This window comes from Alligator mississippiensis, chromosome 15 (genome assembly GCF_030867095.1).
Source record: "Alligator mississippiensis isolate rAllMis1 chromosome 15, rAllMis1, whole genome shotgun sequence".
NCBI classification, from domain to species: domain Eukaryota; kingdom Metazoa; phylum Chordata; order Crocodylia; family Alligatoridae; genus Alligator; species Alligator mississippiensis.
In genome coordinates, this window is record NC_081838.1 from 9,185,121 (window position 1) to 9,207,486 (window position 22,366).

The window sequence follows — 22,366 nt, forward strand, 5'->3', positions numbered from 1 at the left end:
TTCTATGATTCTATGAACTCCAGCCAGTTTTTTATCCCTCTTATAGTCCAATCATTCAACTCATACTTCATTAGCTTGGTAGCAAGAATGGTACAGGAAATGGCATCAAAAGCCTGCCTAAACAAACCTCAAAAGTCTTGCTAAAGGGGAAGAGTGCCCAGCTCTTCTGCTCACTAGACCCAAGACCGAGCAAACATCCATGGCCCCTGCTCCCCTCAGACCCTCCAACCCTGGAGATTTAGTCCCAAAGTGGAGAATAGGTATATGCAAATAGAAACAGTTCAGGTTTGATAGCAGGAAGCATTACTTTACAGTTAAGGCTGCCAGGCTCTGGAATCGGGCCCCAAGGGAGGTGGTGCTCTCCCCTACGTTGGGGATCTTCAGGAGGAGGTTGGATAGATTTCTGTCTGAGGTATTATGATCCCAGAACTCATTCCTGCCCAGGGCAGCGGGTCAGACTTGATGATGGGTTCAGGTCCCTTCCAACCCTAGAAACTATGAAACACATGCTAATCACAAGGCAAAAAATGAATGCCTGAGAGCAAGGGCTGAGGTCCCTGCACAACATTTTCACACCCCAGAGCCCTGCTGTGCTGGAAGAGGCAGAGGCATCAGCACCCTTCCTGCCAGTGCTAGGAAAGGAGAAGAACATTTCCTTAGGTCTGGTAACAGCCAGGTGCTCTAGTGCATCATCACCATGGCAGTGGGTTGTGCAGAGCTGGGCTGACTCTTTATCAAGTTTGACATCAGGGTGAAGTCTATATCTTTTGCCTTCACTGCTGCAGCCTCCCAGCATTCAGGCTATGGTTAAGGGAATGACACACCAGGGCCCTGGACAGAAGGAGCTATCCAAATCCCTGTACTGGTTGTAAAGAGACCTGGCATATCAACAAGCACTAGAGGGTACAAAGGGAATCAGGGAGCAATACAGCCTCAGCAGGTTGGATTTGCACGGCTCCGAAAGAAAGGACTTCGCCAGGTTTGAAGCAGGGCCGAGCTGCACCATACAGACTAGCTGCAGAAAAACTGATTCAGAGAGGCACAGTGACAGCTCACTGGCAGGTGACAAAACCCCAGATCACGCGAGCCCTGCTCCAACCAGTCAAGCTACGCTCGGTTATAAATAGGGTGCCCCTGGCTGCCCTCACCAATAGCATGAGCCCAGCCCTTGTGGAAGGGTTGGGGCTGGTATAACTGTCCTGGGAACACCCCCTTAGCTGGCATTACTGCTAAGCTTCGCACAGGTAGTTGAACTTAATGCAACCTCCCGAGGTCCCTCCCAACCCACATTTTCTACAATTCCAGGACACAGCCACTAGCAAAGACACTGAGGGGTGACAACTATTAGTGCTCTACCTCAGGCCTGGACCCAAATCCAGCGCAAGAGCAGCACCAGTGAACCAAGCATCCACACTTATACCCCATGAGCAGTGACTGCAGCATCCTAGAGCCATGCACTTCCCCCTCCCACCGCCCGCCCTCCAAAAGAAACGGCAAGCACACTTTAGGTTAGCATATCTGAACTTGCAGGTTGTGACCCAAAAGTGGGTCGCAAGAATATATGAAAGGGTCATGAACAAACTTTTTAAAGGAGAATCTATTTTTAAAGAAGAAAAAAGAAACCATGGGAAACTGCAGTTTTCCCCCTGCAGGCTGGCAGAGTTCCAGCCTGCAAGGGGCTGCTGCCACCCCTTCTCCCCACCCCCCGTTGGGAGGGGCTGAAGGTCATGAGCAAGGGGCACTAAACCAATGGGTCCTGCTATGAAGGAAGTTGAGAAGCACTGCTTTAGACCAATGCAGCTGCCTAGGCAGGAGGCCTGTTGACATTGGTACCCACAGCCAGGGCCCCAGCCTGCCCAGAAGAGATGGGCAGTGGCAGTGCCAAGTTCTTATTTAGGTGAAATTTCAGGGCAGAGAAGCCGGGCAGTGCCAGACAAGGAATAAGTGCCAACTGCCCTTGTGAACTGAGGCCTAGGAAATCCGTGCAGGCCGAGCAAGACTCTACAGCTTTATTTCAATGGTACAAAGTGCAACATACACCAGATTGTGACAGATGAAAACTGGGGTTTAATTAAAATAAGTTAAAATTTTAGGAATGCAGATTCCAGGGACAGGATCCCCACAAATCAGCCCTTGTGCAAAAGCTGCAGGGCTAAAGGTCCCCTCCCCAGGCTCCAGCTGGGACCTTCCCCTAGGGTCAGCTGAGGCCAAGATCAGCTGCAGAGTTCAAGGCACTTAAGCCACAAGGCAGGTCTGGCTTCAAGGCGGTTTTACAGGTAACTGCTTTGTGGAAGAACATGGGGCTGAGGCACTGAGCTGGGCACCCCCAGAGAGCCAATTGTGGCTCCTCAGTGCAGAGACACAGGGAGGCCGTAGGCCACAGGGGCAGCACCGATGAGGTACTTGAGGCGTGGGGCTTGGCGGGCCTGGATGACGTGGTCCAGGAGGGGGGCACCTGGCCCTGCCCGCAGCCAGCTCTGGAGCAGCGCCTCCGTGTAGCGGTCAATGTCGCGGTCGGTGACGTCCCAGAGGTTGCCCAGGACCAGGGGACTGTGGGGAGGGAAAAGCCAGGGGGTGAGCTCAGGGCAGGGGATGGAGCTCTGCAACTGGCTGACAGCCATGGAGTTTGAGCGCCTCGGATTTGGGTTTGCCCTGGTGGGGGCATGCACTGGGGCAGGGCCTTTACAAGGAGGGTGCTCGGTTCAGAGCCCTGTTAGCTAAGCAAGATGCAAGCAGATCTCATGCTTCAGGACCAGGCCTCTGCAGGGACCAGGAAGGAGACCCTCAGCTTCACCTGCAGCTGCCTCAGAAGGGGTTTGGCCCCCACTGCAGGGCCCAGCAGCCATAGGAGCCCCGCCACCCCCATGGCCCATACAGTGCTGGGCTTGAACTCACCACCCGGCCATGATGTACTTGAGGACGATGCCAGACCCTTCGAGGCTGCCACGTACAGCCAGGGCGACACTGCTGCATCCAAAGAGCAGGGTCACAGCCGCACAGTCCAGCTTCAGGATCGAGTGGCCATCCAGGAAGCGGGCACCTGCCCCATGCCCAGCATAGCTATGGCAGAACAATGGGGGTTGGTGGGGGAAAAGCTGATTTGTGATGGCACACAGCTCCAGCATCCCACCCTGTACCTCAGAGCAGCTCAAGAAAGCAACAGGCCCCTGGCCTGGCTGGTAACCAGCTCTGCCACTGTAGAGGGCTCTACCAGCAGCATAGATGTCATCATGGCAGACAGAAAGGCCAGGCCAAGGGAATGTCCCACAGTACTAAGACCTGGGGTCTGGGCTGCTTCCCTGCACCCTCCTTGGACTTGGGACAGGGCAGGAGTGCAGCAGCCTGGGCCACTTACATGTACAGATCATGCTCCATGAGCGCCGCCTGCATCTGCTCCCGGCTTGGAACAGTGCCCGTCACCCCTGACCAGCCAGCCTCACTACAAGAGATGACAGGGACTCAAAGCCAAGGTCATAGGGCACCCACTTAGTGTCCAGCTATGCTGGCAGGGACCAGGGGAGTGTACCATGCCCAGCTGGGTAGGTGGGTGGGCAACAGGTGTGCACCCACCTCTCAAACCATGCGCGGAAGCGCTCCTCTGTCCCGGGTAGGTTGCCGTGGGGGTTGAGGACATAGAAGGCTCTGCTGGGATCCACCCCACGGGTCAGCACTGAGCCCGTCTGGTCCTGATGTGGGGAAAAGATGGTCCTATTGGTTCCACCCTGGGGTGCCAAGTCCCTCAAAGCCGCTGATAAGGGGTGGGAATGAGGAGGCCCTCCCCATCTAGACAGGTGCTGAACAGGTTAGTCTCCAAAGGGAGGCCTGAGTGCTCAGCACAGCCAGCCTGGCTGGGTTCATCCCCACAGGGACCATTCCCAGCCCCCCACCCCCTGCCTGCCACACCCCTTGGCCCAGCTTGATTCCCCAGCTCTGCTCAAAGGGGCTTCTGGCCTTGCATGAAGATCAGATGAGCTGTTCTTGTGCAGCAGATGGCCCAGCTAGAGCCAAGCTCAGCACCTGGGTGCCATGTCTCAGCCCCCAGCACCTTTTTCCCCGCCCCACAAAACACACCTGGCTGCCAAGCGCATAGCTGAGTAGGAAATGCAGGGAGGGCAAGCGGGTGACGGGCAGGGCCTGCAGGCAGGGCATGTTCTCCCAGGGCAGCTTCTGCAGATGCTGTGGGAGAGAAGAGCCATCATTAGCCTCAGAACTGGAAGCTGCAGGTGGGCAAGGCCTGAGGGCTCAGGAAGCTACCACTTACCTTATCCAGCACGAGCAGCAGGGAGCTGCCAGCTTGCTTGCCACAGGCCCCCCACTCCTCCTCCACCGCTGCCTGTAGTAGGGCCTGGGCAGCAGCTGGCTTGGCTGGGCACAGCCCCAGTGCCAGGCGCTGCACATCAGGGGGGGTCAGGAGGTGGGCACCATTCAGTACTACCTGGGGGAAGAGAGGATGCCTGGTGAGCCAGCATCCCCTGTGCTGCAGCCAGTGGGGGGAGGTCCCCTGCCCTCCTTCTGCTCTTGGAGCCACACTCCCATGAAAGCCTGACAAGCCCCTCCCCACAACCACAGGCTCCACCCACTGCAGGGAGTCCTGCCTACTGCTCCAGTTGGGCCCAGGGCCTGGCTGTGTTGGGAGCTTCTCCAGCCTCACCTTGAGCAGAGCTGGGTCTGGGTCCTCCCAACCACACTCACGGAGGCGCTTGTGTAACTCCAATACTGCCTTGGTAGCAACTGGATCTGGGCCAGCTGGCAGCAGGGCCCCCTTCCAGCAGCCCAGCACCTGCTTCTCCAGGGTCTCTGTCAGGCTCTGAAAAAGGCAGGAGGAGGAGTGTGAAGTCACAAGCTCCAGCCCGGGGGGGGGGGGGGGCGCAGAGACCTTTGTGCCACCTACCTTCATCCTGCGGTCCAGCTCTGAGCGGCCCAGCCACCAGTCCCGCTTGTCCGTGCAGTTATTGAATTCCTTCTGCTGGGCCTGGATAGCGTCAAACTCCTCCAGCACCGAGCTCAGGGGCACCTGCAAGACAAGCCACCCGTGACCCCTGCCCTGCCTCCAGCCCACCAAGCTGCCCTGTCTGCCCCCACCCAGTTACCTTGCTGCCCGCAGTCGGTATCCGGATAGTCACAGGGGCGCCATCCCTCTCCAGCCGCGTCAACAGCAGTGTGTCCCCCACGGCACTGGGCTGGACGCTCCCCAGGGCCAGGATGCACACAGTCACACCTGGTAGACAAGGCAGAGGGGTTGCAGGTACCCAGTGAAGGGCCCCACAACTGTCATGCAGCACATGGGCTGCAAGAGTGGGTGTGGGAAGGGCCCTCCGTCCATTAAGCAGCGATATGTAGGCTCCCCATGCCCAGAGGACAGGGCTCAGACCCCCCCACCAGGCTCTGATCAACCAGGGCCTCTGGCCTGGCCAGTCCCACTCAACCCTGAGGCTGCCCAGAAGTTGTTGTTACTGCAGACATCTGCAAACCCCACCACACTAGAGGCTGGGTCTAGCTGGGAATAGCAGCCCCCCTTTCCTCCCTCATGGCTCTTTATAGTTTTATAGTTGGTAGGGTCGGAAGGGACCTGAGCAGATCATCATGTCCGGCCCCCTGCCATGGCAGGAAAGAGTACTGGGGTCAAGACGACCCCAGCAAGGTGTTCATCCAGCCTCTTCTCAAAGACCCCCAGGCCCTTACCACTGGGGATTTGCCACAGCTGCTCCCGGAAGGCCTCCATCTCTTGCTGTCCTAACCCAGCTGAGCTGAACTGGAAGAGGTGCTGGAGCTGGGCAAGGCGCTGCATCCGGGGATCAGCAGGCACCCCATGCACGCTGAGCTCCTCCAGCTGCTCTGCCACATCTCCTGACTTCTTGGCTTTGCTGCGAGGAGGGGCGACAGTGCCGGGAGGTATAGCTGCATTCAGGTCCCCCAGCAGCCACTGGGGTCACTAGAGGACCCAAAGGCTGCTCTGCCAGGCAGTTGGGTAGCTGGGAGGGTGGCTGGGGAGGATCTTACTGCATTCTCCTGTGAATACTGCTCAGCATCTGGTGGCGGGCACCGATGGCGACCGACTCCGAGACCAAGCAGGCAGTGGCAAGTGGGTCCCGGCTGCCCGTGCACAGTGCCAGGAGGCGGCAGAGCTGGCAGTACAGGGCACTTGGGGGACAGTGGCTGATGGAAGTGAGGGCAGCCATCAGAGATTCACACACCGAGTCCAGGGAAGGAAGTCCTACGGGCAGAGGGAGAGCCCAGGGGGCCTCCTTTAGAGGGAGAAGAGATTCGCCCAGGGCTTTGCCCGCCTGCTCTGGTCTCCAGGCAGACAAAGAGGGGCATGGTGACCAGGTGGGAGGTAGGAACACAGTTACTTGGGGGGGGGAAGAGACATGACAGGGGCATGGAAAAGCAAGGACCTGAGCAACACAAGTGTCTGATACAAGACTAACCCTGCTACAGGGCCACACAGTAAAAAAAAAAAAAAAAAAAAAAAAAAAAAAAAAAAAAAAAAAAAAAGAGATAGACCCAGCCCAGAACCAAGCCCTATCTGAACTGGACAGGAGTCTCTAGAGCCCCAAAAAGTAGGTCTCGTGGGGGTCCCTGGGTCTGTGCCCAGGGTGGGGTTTGATGGACCTACCCAGAAGGGATGCTGGGAGGGCAGGGGACAGGGATCCATCACTTACCTATGGCAGCTAACAGGGCAGAGGGAGGTTGCAAGCTGAGGACATCCCCGCTTCCTTTCCTGCCAGCAGCTGGGAAGGACTCCCATGGGCTGGCACTGGCATCTCTCCGCAGCACCTCGCGCTCACCTGGTGCCCAAGTCACACCCTTCTTTGTGCCTGCGGAGACAGGCTGCATGTATGCATCGTGGCCCTCCCCAGGATCCCAGGCTCTGACTTGCAGCAGGGGCTGCCCAAGTCCTGAATGAGAGGGAGTGCCTGTGCCCAACCCTGGTACTTCCTCCCTGGCCATAACTCCTCAAAGCCTCCCTGAGCTACAGCCCTAAAGGCAACACAGGCAGCTCTACAGCACAGGGTTTGGACCAACACCCCCAGAGCCCCCTTTTGGGAGCCCAGCTGGAGCCTTGTCCACAGCAGCACAGCCTCCACTGATGGAAGCCACCCTGTCCCCACACCCTCTGCTCTCCCTCAGCCTACCTGGAGCTGGGCCCTCTTCATCCGAGCCCCGCAGCACCTCAAAGCTGAGCTCCAGCTCCTCTTCCGGTGTTTCCTCCTCTGTGACGGCTCTCAGGAGCTCCTGGTCTTCCTCCTGCTCCCTGCTGGGGGCTCTCAGCGCAGTTCTGCCCCTCAGAGCCTTTTTCATGCCTGTTCCGCCTCGCTGCGGTCTGGCCGTGTTTCCCTGGGAGACATTATCTGAGGAGCTGGCCTGGGATCCCTTCCTCTCTGCCGTGGCCTTCTTGCTGCTGCCAGAGGGCTGTGTCACCTTGTTGCTGGCCACTGAACGCACCCTCCTGGGTGCCGGCCCTTTGTCCTCTCGTTCCAGAGCTGCTGGAGGATCATCCAGGTCACTGTCATCACTGAAGGTTACCTGGGAAGAGGATGCAACAGCAGTCAACTGCAGGGACCTGGTTTCTTGTTTCCCCAGACAGGGAGGAGGGGGGACAGAGGCCATCCTAGCACCTCCAACTGGCTAGAGCTGCAATGCTGGTGGGGAGACAGACCCAGCCCTGTGTCAGCACTGCAGGGCAGGAGATGTCCCCTGTAGGCAGGCACCAGGATGGCTGCACTCTTCACCCCTGACCCCTATGCTACCATGTGTGGGCATCTGCTCATATCCAGCTCTGCCCGTGGCCAGTGCTAACACATGGTTGCAGTCCCACTTTCCCCACTGGAAGCCAGACAGCACCTGGAGCCTGGACCAGGGGAGCTTGGGGCAGGAGGACTGACCAACCCCTAGGTCATCTCTCCCAGGAGCAGCCTAAGAGCCAGCTGTGCTAGGCCTGGCCAGCAGGAGGTACCTTCGGTACCATCAGTAGCAAGCATGGCACCCACCCACTCACCTTCAAGCGTGACTTGACTCTCCTGGAGGCCTTAGGAGCCTTGGCCAGTTGGGCCTTGACCCCTGTGGGGGAGGCCTCATTAAACACAGCGAAAGGAGCCTGGGGTTGGGGGGCTCGCTTGGGGCCCTGTGAGCGGGCCATGGGGGGTGGGCAGGACTTCTGGATCGGGGTGGCTGGCTCCAGCACAGGTTTGAGCACAATGCGAGGTACATCAGTGTCTGAGTCCCCCAGGGTGAAGACATCCAAGTCTATCGGGGGTAGGGCCTTGGCTCCAAGGCCCTGCTTTGCTCTGGGTTTCATGCCAGCAATAGCCGCTGGCTGCTTCTTACTCCTGCTCTTGGGGGGCTGGGGCTCCTTGGCCTTGGGGGCTTTGGCTGCTGCAGTTCCCTTGGTCCCAGCAGGTGGTGCTGAGGGCTTCCAGGCCCAGGTGCTGGAGAAGACGTTGGCTGTGCAGCCATCATGTGCAGAGGCCAGGGTGTAGATGGTGGCCACAGCTTTTGTGAGCAGCAGGCTTGCAGCATGGCACTCAAGGCCAGGTAGGTGTGGCGGCCGGGAGGACAGGAAAGCCAAGCCAGCCTCCACCAGCTCCCACAGCTGCTTCTGCGGCTGGTGGCCCCTCAGGTTGTGAGCAGCCAAAGCAGCATAGACACGGCCCATCACGTCATCCAGGAGCCCCGAGGTGGGCTGGGCCCCCAGCACAGTTTTTTTGCCCCAGGACACAGCCCGTACGACACCAGAGAAGCGCGTGGTCGCTGGGGCGCAGCGCTCTAGTGCAGCCTGCAGCAGGCCAAGGCCTTCTGCCTCGTTCCCCAGTGCCAGCTCGCCGTGGGCGAAGGCGACAAACCAGCGGAGGCCAACAACCACGAGGGCCACATCAGAGCAGAGGGGGCAGGCGCAGGCAAGTGAATGGGTCAGGAAGCGCAGGCGCTGTTTCCGCTTGGGCTTCAGTTCTGGGGACGTGGTGAGGGTAGCTTGCTTCTCCTCTGCTCCCACCGTGGCCACAAACTCCAAGTCGGGCCCCTTCAGGAAGGCTTCGTCCTCTGCTGCAGACTCTGTGCTAGGGCTGCGGTGCTGCCTGCTCCGGCATCTCCCTTTTGTCAGCTGGATCTTAACCTTGTCTTTGTGCTTCTCCTCCGTCTCAAACGCTGGAGGGAGGGGGAGAAGGGGATAGAGGCAGGTTAGTCCAGGGCCTCCTGCCTGCCACAAGAAGCACCTCAGGCCAGACCCTGCTTCCTGGCTGTGCTGGAAATTAGGCTGGCCGTCCTGGGGCACATGTTCACGGGAGGGGTGGTTTCTGGGGCACACCTGGGGAGGACTTAGACCCCTGACCCTGAAGCAGGATGGCAAGGGCTCCCCCGCCCGGTTTAACCCTGCCTGCCAAGGGGCAGCCAGTGATTCCAGGAGGAAATCACTCAGTGATGGCAAGTCATGCCTTCCTCTTAGACGCACTTCCCAGCGCCATGGCCCTGGGAAGCCCACAATGTTTTACTCAGCAGAGCTCTAGTAAAAAGGAGCCCCGACAGCAGTAGAAGACAAGAGCCCTGAGACAGGAGGGCCAAGAGACGGGGCTGGTCGTTACCGGTGCAACGAATCCTCTGCTCGAAGGGCAGGAGAAGGGAGACATGCAGTAGGGGCTCACCTGTGCCAGATTCCAGCAGGAACAGGGCCTGTTGCAGGTCCGACTGGCAGAGCTCCACATCGCTGCGCTGCAGCTCCAGTTCACTCTTCTGGACCAGGAAGCCAGCGCACCTAGGAACGCACATGGATGTCCTGGGATCCAGGCAGCAAGACAGCAGCTGGCATAGAGCCGCAAAGCCCCAGCCTCTTCCCCGAGAAGCATGAGATGCAGACAGCGAAGAAGTCTGGGCAGCCAGCGCCAGCTCTACTCTCCTCCCTCCCAAGCCAGCTAGAAAAGGACCAAGGTCTGGCCAACATGGCTGGAGGCCTCCTCTGCCAGTAGCTACTTGTTTGAGCCTCCCCTCCCACCAGTGTTGCATCCAACCCAGCATGCGAGCTTCCCCCCAGGGAAGTGGCTGTAGGGAAGGCCTGGAAGGCAAGCTGAACCCTCCCAGAGCCAGGAGGTGCCCAGGCAGTAGCAACCTATGCTAAGTGCACAGCAGCATGGGCAGGAGCCCCTGGACAGAGGACACCCAGCATTGGCAGAAGGGGGAAGACACCAAGGGACCCAAGGGTACTATGTATGCAGGGCCAGCTTTCAAACACCTGGGGTGCCTAGAACACAAGGCCACGGCTGAGCTGCCAGTCATGCGTGCACAAAAGCATGAGGTGGTTGGGCATTCTCCCAACTTGGGAGACAAAGCAGCTGCCTCCCCCGCAACACCCAACCCCTAACAGCAGGATCCTCACCACCGGAGGGCCTGGAGTTTCATGGAGAGCTTGAGAGCTTCCACACAGAAGGCCTTGGCCTCGCACACCATCTCCACCGTGCCCAGGAGGGCGATCAGCTTCTCCGAGCAGGCCAGCATGTCTGCCAGCACCTGCCACTTCTGCAGAAGGTTCTCCCCTGTGAGGGAGGGAGAAGCAGGTGAATGTCACCCCACGAAAAGCCAAGAAGCCTGCAGGGGTGACCCCAGGAGTGGATCCTTGACTGCCCCAGGCATCAATGCCTGCTCCCTAGAGCTCCTGGCTCGGTAGAGGGGACTGCAGTTAGACTGCAGCCCTACAGGGCAGCTGTTTTCGTCATCTGTTGTCACTCCTGGTCACCAGCAAGCAGATCCTCCAGGGCTGGAATGGCCTGCTCCAATCCCTCACCTCAGCCTTTGACTTCAGTGCTCTGTAGACTTTTGATCACAGGAACAGGACTGTTCTACGGGGAGCTGAAGGACCTGAACCTGTTCAGCCTCAGCAAGAGGAGGCTGAGGGGGAACCTGGTGGCTGCCTACAAGCTCATCAGGGGAGATCAACAGCAAGTAAGCAGAGCCCTTTTCTCCCCAGCACTACCTGGGGTGACGAGGAACAATGGTAACAAGCTGATGGAGAATAGGTTTAGGTTAGAGATCAGAAGGCAATATTTTACAGTTAGGGTGGCCAAAATCTGGAACCAACTTCCCAGGGAAGTGGTCCTTGCCCCTATCTTGGGCAAATTCAAGTGGAGGTTGGATGATCACCTGTCTGGGGTCTTGTGAACCCAGCATTCATTCCTGCCTGTGGCAGGGGGTCAGGCTAGATGATCTGTTCAGGTCCCTCCTGACCTTAGCTACTATGAAACTATGAGCTGGGAGACCCTCTTCATTGCATGGAGAATACCAGCCCTCTTGGACTCCAAAGCCCACCCAGAGTTATTAGATGCCATTACCACACTCCAGACCTGAAGCCAGACCCACCCTCCCCCCACCATGCTCTCTGCCCATGGGGTCTGACCCTAGGATGCACCAGGAGCAGCGGGATGACCAGAGACCCGATGAGGAAGGCACAGGGCACTAAAGGGCTGTGAAGCACTGTGCGCCTGGCTCACCATAATCCACAAATGAGGCATCTGCACCCGCCTTGGGAGAGGACAGCACATCACTGCCCAGCAGGAGGAGAATGATACTTCGCAAGAGTTTGTGGGCATCAGCAAGAGCCGTCTCGGGGGTCTTCCACCCTGAGGGGGGAAGTGAGTGTCAGACAGCAGCAAGCACCTGTGGATCTCATGACATGGGCAGGACATCCAATGAGAGAGGTGCCCTGTAGAACAGCCCCAGGACCCAGACAACAGCCCAGCAGTGTAGTTATGGAGGTTTGTGTTGGCCTCATCTGCAAATCACCAGTCCTTTAGGGTCTATGTTCTCCAAGCCTTGGGGAACACCGAGGCATTGCCACAAGTCCAACCCATTGTGGGCAGCTGGTTGTAGCTGCCAGGCTGGGATAAAGCCGGAGAGAGGTGGCTGCAACTGCTCCGGCCCAAGCCACAGTCCATGCCTACAGCCCTTCCCAGAGTCCAGGCTGTAGCCAGGCTTGCCTTGCCCTGCACTTGCCTTCAGCCCAGATCTGTTGTCGGAGCTCTGCCGAGAGGCTGGTGGAAGGGAGGCCCAGGTAGACTGCCACCAGCTGGAGGATGTGGGCTCGGAGCAGATACCAGACCTTGGCAATCCTCTGCAGGGTGGGGCTCTGGAGCACCTTGAGCAACAGAGCAAGGCCCTCTTCGATCTGGAGAACAAGGAGAGAAGGACTGAGGCTTGCTGTGGGGGGCAGGGGGGTAAGTAAAGTACCTCCTAGGGCAGGTGAAAAAGGTCAAGAGTGAGGTTAGGGAAGAGGCTGTCTTTTGCCTGGTCTCATATGAGGGAGAAGACTTCCTTTACAGAAGAGTTTGCTGCTCCAGGCAAGACCTGGTGACCAGGCTGCAGAATTTGAGAGTCGGGGACACCATGGTAATATCTGGAGTCCACTCCAGTGCTTCTGCATTCCCCTCCCAGGAACCCCATTTCCCCCAGCAGGAAGCATCATGGCCCCCAACAGAGAGCACAAGCCATCACGCAAGGGTTCCAGCTAAAACACAGATAGAGTGCTTTCATGTCAGCCCCTGGCTGGCCCCTCGCTCTGCAGAGTTACCTTGTGCTCCATGCAGCAGAGCTGGCTGCGCAGCACGGCACATGTCTGCTTCAGCAGCAGGCTGGACTCGCTGCTGCTGTCAGCGTTTTCCAAGCAGGACTCCGCTTCTTCTAGGAAGAGCTGGAAAAGCCAAAAATTTGGAGCATCACACATATGCGCACACCCCCTTCCAGAGGCTGCCATAGGGCAGTGATCAATGTAGCTTGGCCTGGTTGTACTAGAACCTCAGGGCCCTGTCCCTATTCCTTCAGGTAGGATTGACATGATGGTCCAGGAGATGGAGGTCCACTGCATGTATGGTAACAACCCTACTTAACAAGCTTTTTCCATCTTCTCTTTAGCTTAGTTGTGTCTGCTTCCCTCAGAAGCCTGAGGAAGGATACTGTGACACCTAGAAGTCTGCCCACATCTGGATCAACTGTACAGTTGGGTGCAATAAAAAAAAAAGCCACCACCCACAAGACTTCTTGCCTCCCCCTTTAGGGAATGCTGCTCTTGTCCTATAGCCGCGCCATTGCCAGCCTAGTTCTTGCCTTGGCATCACTGGGACACTCGAGGTGGAAGAGGAGCTTGGTCACTTGGCACAAAGCACTGGCGGTGCCCAGCTGGTCCTCGAGGGCTCTGCAGAGGGTCCGGAGCAGCAGATAACACTCCACAGCTTGCAGGGGCTGCGAGACATCAGGGAGCACACACGTTATCAAGGCCCACCCCCGCACTTCAGAGGCAGCACACCCCAGTCCCTGCCCCCACCCCTAAATACCAGCCAACTGGTCTGTGGGAATGCAGTTGTTCCAGGCCCCAGTCTATAGAGGGAAGGGACATAGCAGTCAGGATCTATTCACAGCTCAGGACCTGGGGGCTGGGACCTGTCCTGCCTTGGCTAGAGCAGTGCACAAGTGAGACAGGCTGGTCTGGGTCTTTTGAGACATAGCCCAGAGGCAAAGAGCTGGTTGTTTTGAAGAGGCACCCGAGAGCCAGGGCTGGTGAGAAGCCCTGGTGCACACGGACCCAGTTTGCAGGCATATCTGACATGCTCATAGCCCCCTCCAGGCCAACCCCCCCTCCCCCTGTACCTTAGCCATCATCCTGTAGAGAGCAGCTGCAAGGTGCAGGGAGGCTGTGGTTTGCTCCACGCTGCGCACTTGAGGGATGCCTTTCTTGGCCAGGAGCTTCTTCCAGAGGGCAAGGGCATCGTCCAGGCTCTTTGACTGGGCTAGAGATAGCAAGCAGCAGTCACTCAGCAGCTACTGCCTAATGCCTCTGCCAGGGAGGGAGCAGATGGCAGCTAAACCCAGCCCAGGGGACTCTTCGGGGCAGGCAGAGGGAGCAGTTCATCGGCCCCCTGAAGCCATGAACAGGTGGGTATGGGGAGGGGTGGGTCCAGGCAAAGCCCAGTGAGTCGAGTGAGGCCAGGCTGAGGTCCCCCAGCCACTCATGACCCTCAGATCCTCCTCACTGGGGAGGGCAGAATGGACAGCCCTGCCCCATGGGGTGGTGGTAGAGCAGCACATGCCCCCAGTGACCCAGTCAAGAACATCCCTTACTGGCCACAAAGCCAGCAACTCTGCCCATGCAGAGTTCCTGCAGTGGCCCAACAGCCCTTCCCTGAGGGGCCTCACCAGCCTCGGCCGCCAGGTTGAAGGCGATGCTGTTGTACAGGAACTTGTCGTCCTGGAGCTTGTCTTCATAGTTGAGGTCATTGGGTTCAAAGTCCTCCAGGTTCTTTTGGCCCTGGGTCCAGGCTCTCTGCTCCTTCTCAATGCTCTGCAGGCATGTTTAGAAGCCACAGCTGTTACAGCATGTTGATGGAGCAGAGCCAAGACAGACTCCTGCCAACAGCTGTCTGCTCCTTGAGCCAAGAAGGGGCTGAAATGAGCCCCCGAGAAGGGCACCCCAAGGCACTGCAAAGACAGGGCAGACCTGCACATCCTGGGCACATCCCCTGGTGTGCAAAGGGGAGCAGCCACCACAGCGCCACCTGTCCCTTACCTGCTGCATCTTGGACTCCAGGCTGCAGATGTATAGCCAGAGCAAGGCTTGGGCTCGGTCATCCAGCAGCTGGTCCTGGCTCTCTGGGCTCTCAGGCACGGAGTCTAGCAGATGCAGGGCCTCTCGAATGGCATCCAGGGCAGAGCTACGGGGAGAGGGACCGGCTGCCATGATGCACCCTGGGATCTCAGACCATTCCACATGAGGTGGTGGAAGAACTGGCTTGCTTAACCCTTCCCAGCCACAGGGCAGCAAGGAGAGGCAGATGCGGGAACGCATCTCCCATACTCCAACCCCTTCTGGCTACCAACATTGCCCACGCTGAGCCCAGAGGGGCTGTTCAGGCCCCGTGGCAATGGTGTAGTCCTGCAAAATTCACATGAGAGGATGAACATTTGCAAGGCTGAAACTAGAGACCAAACTGGAGCCCAAGGCACAGCTTGTCCTGGGGCAGCTCTCCCAGTGGAGGAAGCCAGTGGGATGGTTTCACCTGCCCTGCAGAACCCCCTGGGTGCTCTGGTTGGCATGACATGACCTGGCTGGTTACACACCGGAGGCTGCAGTATCCCATCTTTCTCCCCTAGTGCCCAGCAGCACTCACCACTCAGTCTTCTCTGTGTAGTCGTGGTAGCACAGCACCTGGGCCAGCTCTAGCAGGACCCCTGCACGCTCCTGCACCTGCCCACTCTCCTCTGGGTATAGCTCCAGCAGGTCACAGATGACATTGAAGCGCTCATGCCCTGTGTCGGCCCGCACCATCTTGTAGGCCCGCAGCTCCTCGGAGAGCAGGGCCACCAGAGACTCCGGGGCCAAGCTGTGCTCCTCCAAGGCATCCTTCAGAGTCCTGTGACGAGGCAGATGTGGCAGTGGGACAGGGGCTATGGCCCACGTGCCACATTGTACCCAGCAGCTTTTGCAGCAAGTTACCCCCCCCCCCCCCCCCCCCCCGAGGCATTTCCAGTGCTGAACCTCGGGCAGACAGCCGGGTCCATGCTGTGTGCAAGGGCAGGCAAGTCGAAAGGTGCTGGAAGAAGCATCCCCATTTCACAGACAGACAGGGAGACCGACACAAAGGACACCGGCCACACAACAAGAAGTCATGTGGCAGAACCAGAGAGAACCCAGGAAGCCCAAGCCCAAAGCAGAGCTCTCCATGGGATTAGGTCTTTCAGTCCAACTTGCATCACAACCCCAGACACCCTCCCTGCTCCATCTTCTCCTGCAGCAGCTTCCCACCATGGACACCGATGTTTTAAATAGGCCAAAGCTGATTCTCCGAGCGTTCCCACAAGCCAGGTTTTGTCCTGCCTACCCCCCACCAAGCAGCATCATCTCCACCTTGCTCCCACCTGCCTCCTTACTTCAGTCTCAGGTCTTCGTCCCCCTTCTTGCTTGCATCCATCTTGACTCGGACCCAGAGAGACACTGGCTCTACCATTTGCTCTGTGACCCGGCCACGCAGTGCCCCCAGCCACAGTGCCACCACCTCGAGGCCCTTCTCGAACTGGCCCAGCTTCCGGTAGCTCTCCACCTGCAGCTTGAAGCACTTATCAGACTATGGAGAAGTGGAGAAAACACAGGAGCTGGCACCAAGGAGAATCACTTTGGCTCAGTGCCTGTAGAAGGAACTGGTCTGTGTCTGGAGTTTCCCCACCCCCCCAGAGCTGGGCTTTAGGTAGCAGCCACTGCCCTGATGGAAAAACATCAAGGACTTCATGTCTGGTCCAGAAGAGAGCAGAGTGCCTCACCTCCACCACACCCAGGGCCCGAGCCAGGAACTTCAGGCTGCATTCTCTTGGGCCAAGCCTAAGCTTCTGACCTGCTTGCCCCACTTCCTACCCCCCAAGCTTTCCCACTCACCCTCTCCGTGGGCATCTCTGGATAGGGGCAGGGCTCCATCGCCAGCCTCTGGCAAAAGAGCTCAACAACAGAGCAGGCCTCTGCATACAGCTTCTGGCTGTAGAAGCCATAGGCCAACTTGAACACACATGATGCTGCCATAGAGAAGAACAGGGTTGTCAGCAGCTGCCTTGCATGGTCACCCCTCCCTTATCCCATCCCTGGTGGGGGCCAGGCCTTCACCATCTTAGTTCTACTTGGCTCAGCAATAGAGAACCCATTTGCCCCACCTCTGTGCAGAAGAGACACAGAAGCAGCAGATGGGATCTACAGCTTGGAAGAGCTGGTGCCAGCTACGATGGAGACACTATGAGGGATACACCTTGAAGTGTGTTGATAAGGGGAGCCCGGAAAGGCTTGCTGGGGGTTGAATGACACTGGCATGGGATTGAATGGCTACTGGCACTGGGTGGAGGGGAGCACTGGCTGCAGGTATGGCCAGTGCCAATAGCCTCTTCACATGCGGGAGAGGAGTCCAGGCAGGCAAGCTTCCTCCTACACCCCTGGGCTGGAGACACCTGTAGGGGTGCAAGGCCCAGAAGAGAGCAGGCAGACACAGAGTAAAGGTTTTTTGGCCCCACCAAAATCTCTGGTTGACTTTGCACCGTTCCATGGTGGCACCCTGCTGCAGGGAGGAGCTGCCACCTCTAGAGCTGGAGGCAGAAAAGGGCATTCCCCTCACTTAAGGGCCACAGTCCCACCCCTCTTCCCCAAGGCCCCTCTCAAAAATCCCCTTGTCCTCTGGCCTGCAAGAGGCAAGGCATAGATGCTGCTTGCTCCTATGGAGAGCAATACTAGTCCCATCCCACCCAGGGGCATTTGTGAGGATCTCATCTTGCCGTCTGCTCTCTGGACCCTGTTACTGGCTAGAAAACAAGAATGGGAAGAGCTGGAGGGACTATGAGAGGTCAGGCAGCATGTAGTTGGATGTGAGAAAAGCCACACAAATGAGACCAGCAATGGCAGGACTGACCCGTCACATCGAGGTACTCTGCCTGCTCCGGCTCAGGGAGCCCCTCGAACAGCTGTAGCATCCGGGTGATGACGTCTCGGCATGGCCCCGCCAGCTTCTCCAGGCCAGCTGCCTGCGGGAGGCACAATGAATAAAATGAGCAGACAGAGTGGAGGCAAACGGGGTTACAGTGACCCTCAAGCCCCCAGCCCACTGTGGAGCACATAGCTCCATTCCCAGGACTACATGGCTGATCCAGAAACAGGACCTGATCTGCCTGGTACCCAAGCTGGCTCCCTGGGTCTGGGTGTGAACCCAGGAGCAGTGTATGCCCAAGCTGGCTGACAAGCACCATGACCCATCCAGCCAGAATCCTGGGTGTTCAGGGCTGCCCAGGATTCCCATAGCTCTGGATTAGCAACGGAGATGACTGGTTCCCAGGAGAGCTCCCTCTCCCACCAGTACCTGGGAGCCCTGAAAGGCATCGTATGCCAGGCCGGCATAGAGCTGGAGGCAGTGGGACTGCAGTTGTTTCACCGTCTGCTGCTGCTTCGGGCTGTCAGGAGGCATCTGCCGAGGGAAAAAGGAACATGCCAAGTACTGTCACAGCCAAGGCCAGACTAGGGGCTGGCAGCTACAGAAGCCATGCCAAAGGGGCGTCCTGTCTGATCTACAGCACAGGGGTGATAGGTGGGTTACAGGGACCCCCTCCCCCCCTCCCCAACTTGTGCTGCCTTCTTTTTCACCCCTGCCCTTATCAGCAGAACCCTGGATCCAGCAGAGATGCCTCCACTCCCCCTGCCACAGGTAATGCCCCTGCGATCAGCAGCACGTTCCCTCGTGCAGTGCCTACATGCTGCTGTGCCAGCCCAGCAGGGGGCAAGGCCCAGCTGGATGCCAGGAGATGCTCTTGTACCCCAAAACCTCAGTCATTCCCAGACACTGCCCCCAGCCCAGCCAGCAGAGTCCTGTTGCCTTGGGCCAGGCTCTACCCTAGAGGCTGCACTCACACTCTCCAGCAACCGCCGCAGGAGCTGAAAATAGCCCTTCACGAAGGCTGAGGCACCCAGGGCATCTTCCAGCCCAAAGGGCCTATGCTCGCTCCTCCTCACGTATCCACTGAGGGAGGAGACCATGAACTGGCAACTTTCCACCAGTGCCCGGAGCAAGGGGTCCTGGGCTTCAGAGGCAGTATCCAGAGCCATAGCAGCCTGGGACAGAAGGGGCCCTGTCTGGCCCTGACCCACTGCCAGCACCCGGCTCAGCTCTATTCCAATACGCAGCAGGTCCAGTGCAGCAACAAATCCCTCCTTGGCACCCCTGGATACACTCAGGTGGACCCGAGCTTGCTTCAGGGCATCCTCGGCTTCTTGGAAGCAGCTGCCCCTGCAGAGGCGACGGCAGCGCTCCAACGTGAGCTCCAACAGGCACAGGGAGGACTGGAGGGGCCAGGGCTCCATCCCACCCCTGGCCTCCAGCAGGACTGCGAGCGGGTGGCAAGCAAGCTGTTCGCTGAGGTAGCGGGCATCCTCTGGGCTCAGCGGGGTCCTCTGAGCCTCAAACATTAGAGCGGCCACCGCAGCCTGGCGCACCGTCTGGGAGGTGAAGAAGGGCGGCTCCTGGGGCAGCAAGGGGGACTCGGCCTCTTCCAAGAGTGCCAGGAAGCACGTGGCCTGCAGGCGCCCTGAGAGCACCACCCTGGCATCCCCAAGACCCTGGTCAGACTTGGCAAGGGCGTCTGCCCCCTTCCACAGCACACTAAAGCTGCTCTTGGCAATGGCCTCAAAATCTTCATTGGGTACTGCCAGACGCTGGCACTGCCCAAGCTGGGTGCGAAGGATCCCTGCGAACCTCAGGCAGGCGCTGTAGGTGCCCGAGGCAGCCACGCTCTTCAGCAGGTGGTAGAGGATCTTCTCAAGGTAGAGGGGAGTGCGCGGGGGGCAAGCCACGATGTAGCCCTGGCACGCCAGCTCCGCTAAGTCCAGGAGGCTTTGGAAGTGCGCCACGCAGCCCTGCGAGAGCCCCAGCCAGTGGATGCAAGCGCGCAGGACCTTGTCGCACACAACGCCCTGCCAGGAGGGCTGGCTCGAGCTGGCTAGGTCTTCTGGGGCACAGGCCAGGCATTCCTGGAAGGAAGCGAGATCGTTAGAGCAAGGACACGCCTCTCCACCCCCACGTGTCGGAGGCTCCAGAGCCCCTTCCTGGGGTAACACTTGTGCAGCTCCCGCTGCCGTAGGGTCACCCAAGACGTGCAAGGGAAGAGCTAGGGGAGCCCCTCGCTCTCCCCACAGCCCTCGACTGCAGAACAGCCCTGGTTCCCGGTGCCCACACAGGGGGCAAGATGGCAGGAGGGCTGGGTAGACCCGCGACCTGCAGAAGGGACGTCAGGGGCAGCCTCACCTTCAGCTCCGCCAGCAGCGCCTCGGCCTCCTCCCGGCTGCCGGCCTGCGCCATGAAGTCTGCTCCTTTCAGGCGCTTCATGCTGCCCGCGGCCTGGGGCAAACCGGAGTCAGGGATGCAGCCGCGGTCGGTCCCTCCTCCCAGGACTCGCCGCAGGAGCAGGGCCCCTGGGGACGCTGCCCACGGCCCCTAAACCCCCACCCCCCATTGCCCCCCACACTCCCCCAGCCCCCTGCCCTTTGACCCCGGCCCCCACAAGCCCCCAGGCGCTCTGACCCCTGACCTCCAGGCCCATACTCCCCGACCCCCTAATCACAGCCCCCCTGAACCCGGACGCCCAGGCCCCGCAACACCTCGGGCCCATTGACATTGGCCCCTAACCCCTCAGGCCCATGCCCTTTGACCCTAGGCCCGCGCCCCCTGCCCCACACTCACCGCTGCTCAAACACGCCGCTAGCCGCAGCCCGGCCCCGCGCCCCGTTCAAATCCGGGCCGCATCCAATCAGCGCGCGCCTCCTCCGCCCCGCCCCTCCCGCCGCCGCGCTGCATGCCGGGCGCTGTAGTCCTGCCGCCACAGCCGCGGGGAGAACTGCGCACGCGCAGCTCCGCCCGGGCCCAGCAGGCGTTGTTTTCGGGCGGCGCGAGAGGCAGCGATGGGGTGGGAGAGCGCGTGCAAACCCGCGTGTGCCCCCAGCCCCCGTGTGTGCAAATCATGTGTGCAGTGCTCGGTGTGCCCCCAGCCCCCATGTGTGCAATGCTAGGTGTGCCCCCAGCCCCCATGTGTGCAATGCCTGGCATGCCCCTTTTCCCCCCGCATGTGGAAAGCGCTGTGTGCCTCAGCCCCCTGCGTGTGCAAGCCTGTGCGCAAAGCAGGGCATGTGTTGTGCAAACTGGGCCATGCTCAAGGCACCTGCGTGTCTAAGCCTGAGTGTGCAAAGCTCGGTTTGCACTGAGCCATCCCCAACATGCCTGCCCCCCCCCCCCAGCATAACAATAGGCGTGTGTGCATGCGTGCATGCCTGTGCAACACACGCGAAACCCTCTCAGGGCTCCAAGCAAACTAAACCGTGCCCAGCTGGGTGCGTGTGCAAGCCGTGTGGCACAGACCATGTAGGGGAGCAACCTGGGTGGGCCCCAGGGGCCCTTCTGCTCACTCCCTCTTTGCTCTTGTCCAGGTGGTTTCAAGGGCCCAGCTCTCGGCTGCGGGGGCTGTTTTGTCTGCTCCTTGGCCCCCCTTGCTCGCCCTCAGTCTGGCTTCATCGGGGCAAAACCGTAGGAACAGGATGCCTGACACCAAGGGAAAAGATGGGAATGGGGAAAAAACCTCACCGGGCATTTGGGCATTTCCAGGCTGGTTTTGTTCACCCCCGTCAAGTCCGTGCCTGTGCTCGAGGCCTTTGGCACCAGGACAGGCAAAATGTCTGTCCTGGTGAACCCGGCCCTGGCTGCCGGCACGATTCAATCGCAGCACTTGATCCCCCTCCACTAAGCACCTGCTCTCAGCTTCACTTTATCAAGGGGAACCTCTTTTTATTGCAAAGATTTCCAACTCACTGCAGGCAGAAAATCTAGGAACCAGGATCCCAGCCTGACCCTGCGAGAGGGCACACACCCTAGGTTAGTTTTCAGTTGATCCTCTGCTTTTCGGCATGCACCCGATGACTTGTTGAAGGCTCGGGGCTCGGCGTCGCCTGGAATCTGGGACTGCTCGAGTCTTTATTAAAACTTCACAAGCTCCTGAGTTAATATGCATCTCCTGAAGCTGGTCGCCATGTGCTTGTGCAAAGATTCAAGGAGACGCATATTGACTTCTGAAGAACGACATGTGGCTCTGGAGCTGCAGGCTGGCCACCCCTGTGCTAGCAGCATGGCTGAGGGGCTTGTTAGTGCACAGCTGTCAGATCCCAGTGCTGTGTGGCTTCACAGCTGCATCCCGAGTCCTGGGACACCCAATGTTTATTCCTCCAACTGTCGTGGGGAGAATCGGAGCGATCCTGTATCCACACAGACATTTCCGTCACCTACAAACGAACACAGAAGCCTGGAGTCAGGACTGGAGCCTGACCCTAAATCTCAAGACACCGAGAAGGCGACGGAAGAGAACAACTGCCTCAGTTTATTATGGAAACAATTAACCCCACCACTTTATTGGACACCTAGCTCCTGAGCTCTTGAATGGTGTAAGATCAGCACAGTTCCAGACCTCTCGCAGGAGGTTCTGGCCGGTTCACTCCCAGAGCAGGGTCCCAGCACTTCTGTACAGGCCTTTATCCTGCAAACGGTTCCACCCAGTGGGACTGACAGAGATGGGCTGAGCCACATGCCACCCTCCAACAGCTTAGCCCCTGCAGCTGTCAACTCCCTCCTCAGATGAGTGGGAGGTAGAGGAGCACAAGAAGTCAAACTTGCCCTTCCAGTCAGGGAGTGCAGGCAGAAGCGGGGGAAAGAGCTGGGAGACGAGCCCACCAAGGCTCTAGCTTCTCCTATTTTAAACATTTATGGCCAGATAAGACATTGCATGGCCCCATTAAGGCTCCTGTTAAAACTACCTCGATGCTTGAAGCCCTCTGAGTTTC

General features: G+C 58.8%; 1 protein-coding gene across 1 annotated transcript; it reads right to left on the reverse strand.

Moving 5' to 3' along the window:
* Nucleotides 1–1,995: 1,995 nt before the first annotated feature.
* ESPL1 (extra spindle pole bodies like 1, separase) lies at nt 1,996–20,281 on the reverse strand. The gene is made up of 31 exons (XM_006278657.3): nt 20,226–20,281; nt 19,791–19,883; nt 18,401–19,516; nt 17,856–17,960; nt 17,412–17,523; nt 16,400–16,533; nt 15,901–16,094; nt 15,141–15,383; nt 14,540–14,684; nt 14,170–14,314; nt 13,624–13,763; nt 13,084–13,218; nt 12,551–12,670; nt 11,977–12,148; nt 11,475–11,603; nt 10,367–10,523; nt 9,639–9,748; nt 8,000–9,144; nt 7,137–7,527; nt 6,663–6,818; nt 6,001–6,214; nt 5,683–5,864; nt 5,091–5,218; nt 4,892–5,014; nt 4,652–4,807; nt 4,262–4,435; nt 4,072–4,176; nt 3,571–3,686; nt 3,356–3,439; nt 2,896–3,060; nt 1,996–2,550 (listed from the first exon to the last, which is right to left on the reverse strand). The coding sequence occupies exons 2-31, from the start codon at nt 19,869–19,871 to the stop codon at nt 2,349–2,351; spliced, it is 6,579 nt and encodes a 2,192-aa protein (XP_006278719.2). The 5' UTR covers nt 19,872–19,883; nt 20,226–20,281; the 3' UTR covers nt 1,996–2,348.
* Between the last annotated feature and the right edge of the window lie 2,085 nt (nt 20,282–22,366).